We start from the raw sequence: 5,998 nt of genomic DNA, 5'->3' as shown, positions 1-5,998 counted from the left end.
AAGGAGGAAGGAAGAGAAGGAGAGAGATAGAAAGAGAGAGAGATGAAAGAAAGAAGAGAGAGAGAGAAAGTAAGGAAGGTTTGATGAGTGTATGAAGCCCCCACGTGGCTTTGGGAAGCCATTATGTCTCGGTTTGCTTGGGGAACCTCTTCTGAGAAAGAGGAAGATGGGGCTTGCGGGCTCTTTGGGTGGTTCTTGTGAAGTCCTGCCTCTTATTTATTTATTTTGTTCTCCTCCCTTCCCTCAGTGAACCCCAACTACACCGGAGGGGAACCCAAGCGTTCCCGAACAGCTTATACCAGGCAGCAAGTCCTCGAACTGGAGAAGGAGTTCCACTTCAACCGGTACCTGACCAGGCGCCGCCGGATCGAGATCGCCCACACTTTGTGTCTCTCCGAGCGCCAGATCAAAATCTGGTTCCAGAACCGGAGGATGAAGTGGAAGAAAGACCACAAGCTGCCCAACACCAAGGGTCGCTCCTCGGGGTCTACCACCGCCTCCAGCCAGCGTTTACAGACGGTCTCTAAGGAGCATCAGACGGACTTGATCGCTTTATAGGAGACGGAGGGGAAATGGTCCAGTTTCAGCGGGTTGATTCGGAGCTGAACTACCCTGCGCAGCCAGCCACAGACACGCTCTTTCTCTCTCTCTCTCTTTCACACACACACGCACAGACACACGCACAAAACCTGCAGGCTGCCCAAAGGGAAATCTGCCTGGACCGGCTACAGACCTCCGAAGTGGCCTCCTCCCGCCCCACCTTCGGGTACCTTGAGAACAGGCCCAAAGGACGCTGTGGACTTCGTAGGGACTGAACAGCACAAGGACCCCTCAAACAAACTGTGCATCCAGCTGGTGAGGAAACGATAGAGATATATAGAAAGAAATATTTTTAATAAGACTTTTCCTGTAGACAGAAACAGCCCCCCCCCCAACCACCCACCAAACCGTGGGGCCTCCTGTCCAGAATCCGCGAGGGGAGTTCGGCGGGATCCCGTTTCTCTGGGATCTGCCGCTGCTTTCTTTTGCTCTCTCTCCCCCCCCCCTCTGTGCCCTTCTGGGCTGGGCGTTTGGTCGGGTGAGGCCAAACCCAGATCTAAGCAGAGAATGTGTGAACTCTGTTCCTCAAAAAAAAAAAAAAACACCTTTGACCATTTTTTTTTGGGGGGGGGAAGTGTAACTCCCCTCCCACCCCATGTCTCGGGGATATTTTTTAAAAAAAACATGAAACGAAAACGGGTTATTGTTATTTTAAAATTGTTGTTAGTGTATTTATTTATTGGTTGGCTAGAGAGCAGGGAAAGGAAGGAAACAGTCGAACCAAAAATAGTGAAAAAAGAGTATTCCCCTCCCCCCCTCCGCGTTGCCGAGATTGTTTATAATAATGATAATAATAGAGGACTGTCTCTCTTTCTCTCCCCCCCCCGTTTTCTGATCCTTGTGTGTGTGTGTATGTATATGAAAATGTTTTCTATATCTTACAGAGGGTGAGAAGGAGCTGTGATCCTTCTGCAAAGAAATAGACTGAAAAGGTTTCCTTAAAAATAACACACAAATAACGCGCCCTACTTTGAGCCGTCTTCTAATACCCCCCCCCCCAATCTACAAAAATCCCATGGTTCCAGATAACTTGTGGCATCCAGGAAGCTTACTGCTTAATCAAACTGTGACTTCTTTTTCTTGCTCTTTTAAATTTTTCACCGCTCTATTTTTAATTACACCGTTGCCTTTTGCTTTTTTTTTTTTTTTTTAAGGGGTGTGTGTTTGGACTAACATGTGTTGGGTGATCAAGTGTGCTTTCCTTTTGATTCAAACCCAAAGAAGGAGCTGGGCTATTTTTTTTTTAAATTTTCTTAGGAAATACTTGGGGGGGGGGACTGGATCTAGAAGGCATCTAGAAGGCAGACCTTGACTTAAGGCTGGGTGCAATATTGCGGGCTGTGGTGGGACAGTCGCTGCGAGAGGGACCACGGGCTTCCCCGGCGATGGCAAAGATGGGAGAAACCAAAACCAAAGCAGTAGCCCCTTCCGCTTGGGAGAGGAACGAAATTTTGTGATGTACAATAATACAGAAGAGCTCGCGGTGTCACTGGAGAAAGCCAGAGGGGTTTGTTCGTTTGCTGGGACTGCGCGGCTCGTTGCAGAAGCAAGCTCCGAAGTCCGCGCGCTGGGGGAAAAGGGGGAAGGAGCATTTCGGGTTCCTGGGAAACAGGACTGTCTGCGCCGGTCCCTTCAGCTGCGCCGTAATGTCTTAGGATTCCTTTCAGAGCAGAGCCGATTATCAGGGCTTTTCTTGGTGAAGAAAGGCAGGGGCAGAGGGAAAGAAAGAGGGGGGGGGAGAGCTTGCAGGGGAGGGCCGATTTGGAAAAAATAAAAACGAATAGCTCTGCCAGAGAGAGGCGTTTATCCGGGGAGCCGTGTGTCCCTTCCCCGAAGCTCGATCCTACCCTAGTTTATGGGAGTCGGTGCCCGTGGAAACCGGTCGGGCCAAGCCTCGGATTCATTCGATCGATGCCTTTAGGATCGGGATCCTAGAGGCTCTTTTGTCTGCTGGGTCCCTTCTCCCTTTGTTCTCCTTTGAGCGCCCGGCCGGCCTCCTCAGCCTCGCCCCCGGGCGCCCCTTGAATATCTGCCCGTCGGGATATTAAAGATGGATATTCCTGCATTATCCGCGTCATTGTCTCTACGACAAAAAGCGCCGGAGTCCATGCATAGTGAAGATGTCTTCTTCTCTGACGCCTTCACGTTGAGAGGCTGAAAAGGTTTGGGGCTTTAAAAAAAAAACCAAAACTGAACTTAGGCTAAATTGTAGAGCCAGGTTCATCCAGAGGACAAATTTTCTGTTCGATTAGCCGTATTTCAGCCTGGAGGGATGACCTCTAAACCCTTCACCTTTTGGACTCCCCCCAGTCCCTTTCCCCTTTTCCCAAGCACAGAAATGCAGCCTGGTTCGCCATCTCAGAGCTCCTTTTTGAAATCAGACTTTCGAACAGAAAACTCTGGCTTTGGATGGAACCACTGTTCTCATATGCAACCCAGGCCCCTTTTCAACTCCCCCTGTCCCAGTCTCCAGGAAAGGGAAATCGGCTATTGTTGAGTTTAGGCCGGGGATGAAATGTGTGTGCTGCCACCACAACATGGGTATTTCGGAAAGGAAGTCAACAGTCCCGGCTGCCTTACAAACCCAGCCCGAAACAATCCTGATCAATGCTCCCTCTAAGCTGTGGAGTCTTGTGAGCAAAAATTGTACTTTGTGAGCCACTGGCATTAAAGTTATGAGTGAGCGATTTGGCTACTGCATAAATTAGTTTGCTCTGGAGCCATCCTTCCTGAGCGAAGACAAAAATGTGTGAGCCAGAGGCTAAAAAACTGTGAGCTAGCTCACACTAACTCAGAGGGAACACTGATCCTGACTCAAAAGCAAATCCCTCCCCCCTCCCCGTTCAGGCTGCAGTCCTACGCCAACATACCCTGGAAGCAAGTCTCATTGAACAAAGTGGGATTTTTTTCAGGGAAAATAGGCAACGGATTGCCGTTCGTAAGTGTATTAAAGATTGCAGTATTCGAGCAATCCCCTGGTCAGTATTCCAGAAAGGGGGCAAGAGAAGTTGGAAATGGAAGAGGAGGGGGGGGGAGAGATCTGGCATTTGCTCCATTGAAAGATGCTTTCCGAGAAGTTATCCCCCCCCCATTTCAATGGAACTGAAGCACCCAACCCACGTTTGCTCAAAAACAAGTTCCCCTGATTTCAGTGGGATGTTGCCCCTAGTATGTACGGGCCCGATTATAGACTTCAGGTCGATTATAGACTTCAGGTCGGTTAGGGTGAGACTTCAATGCTGCAGATCTAGATGAGGAAATAAGACCCATTGAACTCAGTGGAGTTTGTTTGCAAATCAACGTGTTTTGGAAGGGGACAACCAATGGGACAAATTTGACCTCACAATGTAGCCCATCCATCCCCTGCCTAAAACGAAAGTGAGCTTCAGAAGTGTGAAGACAACAGAACTGGCCCGAAGTTCTTTTGTGATGCTAATAGCCCTGGGGCAAATGTTTTCTTCTTCTTCTTCAGGTTTCCTAGTCTTAAAAGCCGTGCTAGAAGGGGAGAAAGAGACCCCTTTGAGCTCCCTTTTGTGAAGTCTTAAATCTTGCTTGCCAACTATATTAGTCAGCCCCGGGAAAGATGATGATGGAAGGGACCCAATATCAAAGAAATCCCCCCTTGGGGGGGGGGAGTTAACATTTGGCCAAAGGTGGATTTTGAAAAGGAAGGCCACCATTCCTTTCCTATCATCTCTCTTTGGTTGAGGATGATTTGGGGGGGGGTTATAATAATGATGAAGGCTCTTTTGAATTATTCTGAAATCTTCCTGCTCTCAAGCTGAAGGGGTGGGGGAGAATCCTTTAGGTTGTTTATATTGTTATCTTAGGGATGCAAAGTTGTATAATGACCACAACCTTTGTGATAAGAAGTGGCATTGTGGCAGTCCTGTTGTTGACTGTGAGATGTTTTCTAGGAGTCTGCCATTTTTTGTTGTTGTTTTGCTGCCTCTGATTAAAGCATTATTTATACAAATGATTTTGGTGTAAGCCCTCTTTATATCTTTTGCAATAAACGGTGTCAAAAGCAGAATGGGAACAGGGCACGCTTCAGGGCAAATATTAACCCTTAACTCTAGAAACCTGAGCAGAATCACTCTCTTCTGTAAGAAAGGTTTCACTCTGCTTAGAGCTGCACTGTTAAATTTGAAAGAAACACACAGGTCGGTCATTGCAAAGTATATGTTGCTGTGTATGTGTGCAAATGTGTGTGCAATGTTACTAGAACGGCCCATACCCAACATGTGCCACTGCGGCCTCTTTGTGAATGGAGTCCAGTGTTCCCGCTAAGCTGAGTTAGTGTGAGTTAGCTCACAGTTTTTTATCCTCCGGCTCACACATTTTGGTCTGAGCTCAGGAAGGACAGCTAATTTATGCAGTAGCCAAATCACTCACTCACAACTTTAATGCCAGTAGCTCACAAAGTAGAATTTTTGCTCACAAGACTTCACAGCTTAGAGGGAACATTGGATATGACCACATATCTACTTGACCACAACTGTCCTGATGAATGTTGCCCTGGTTGGATACTCAGTTGTGTATACAGATACATGTTTATGCAGGGGTAAGGTTCACTGAGCTGAGCTGGGCCTGTTCCCAAAGAAGCCTAACGCTTAAGCATTTTTACTTGGCAGCCACTGAATTCAGCGGGGCTTACTTCCAAGGCAATTTGTGTAGGACTGCGGCTGTCTAGGCCAGCCTGAAGTGTATTTACTCAGAAACAAGCCCCACAAATCTCAGCCCAAGTTACTTCCAAGCATGGCAATCAGACTGGGAATTTAAATCTCAAAGTTTACTCCTAAACAAGTGTGGATCAGTGGCCTAGTATCAGAAAGGTAAAAGGAGGCAGGGCAAAATCCATTAAAATTCATATTGCAGTGGCTGATTTTCACTCTCTTGCCCCGTACCTATAATAATACCTTCTGTTTTGATATGCCTGACATCCTGACCCTGAGCACAGCAAGCCCCATTCATTTCAGGATTCACTTCCAAGTGTTGGCCAGGATCCAAAGTACCTTGTGACCAACAGAGCCATTCTTAGCAGAGTCCCCCCCCCCAAGTCCATTGAAGCCAGTGGGCTTGGAAGGGCACAGCGCTGGTTAGAACGGCACTGCAATTCATGTGCCCACCAGGAATATAGGTTCCAATGCGCAGCCATGTTGGTCTGCAGTCCAGTAGCCCCTCCTGGCTTTGAATCTTGCTCTCCATGTGCTCAAGAAGGCCTGGGACTGTCAAACAGTAGCCTTCCTGGGCTCTTATCAGAACTGTGTTTGAAAGTGAGGAGAGTTTCAAAGGCTGTGTGTGTGTGTGTGTGTGTGTGTGTGTGTGTGAGTGGGGGGGAGAGGGAGGGGAGAGGGGGAGAGAGGAGAGGGAGAGGGGGAGAAAGGGAGAGAAGGGG

General features: G+C 48.1%; 2 protein-coding genes across 2 annotated transcripts in view; both read left to right on the top strand.

Annotated features, from left to right (window-relative positions):
- Positions 1-913, top strand: part of HOXD4 (homeobox D4) — a 1,587-nt gene extending 674 nt beyond the window's left edge. Inside the window, exon 2 of the mRNA XM_015410409.1 lies at positions 204-913. Within this exon, the coding sequence (XP_015265895.1) occupies positions 204-558 (355 nt within the window). The 3' untranslated portion in view covers positions 559-913. The remainder of the gene's footprint in view (positions 1-203) is intronic.
- HOXD3 (homeobox D3) overlaps positions 1-5,998 on the top strand; it is a 52,946-nt gene that overhangs the window by 21,510 nt on the left and 25,438 nt on the right. The gene's annotated exons all lie outside the window — the stretch shown is intronic.

Source organism: Gekko japonicus, unplaced genomic scaffold, assembly GCF_001447785.1.
Source record: "Gekko japonicus isolate JY-2015 unplaced genomic scaffold, Gekko_japonicus_V1.1 scaffold1888, whole genome shotgun sequence".
NCBI classification, from domain to species: Eukaryota; Metazoa; Chordata; class Lepidosauria; order Squamata; family Gekkonidae; genus Gekko; species Gekko japonicus.
The sequence above is the reverse complement of the archived record's forward strand: the minus strand, read 5'-3'. Positions and strand labels throughout refer to the sequence as shown.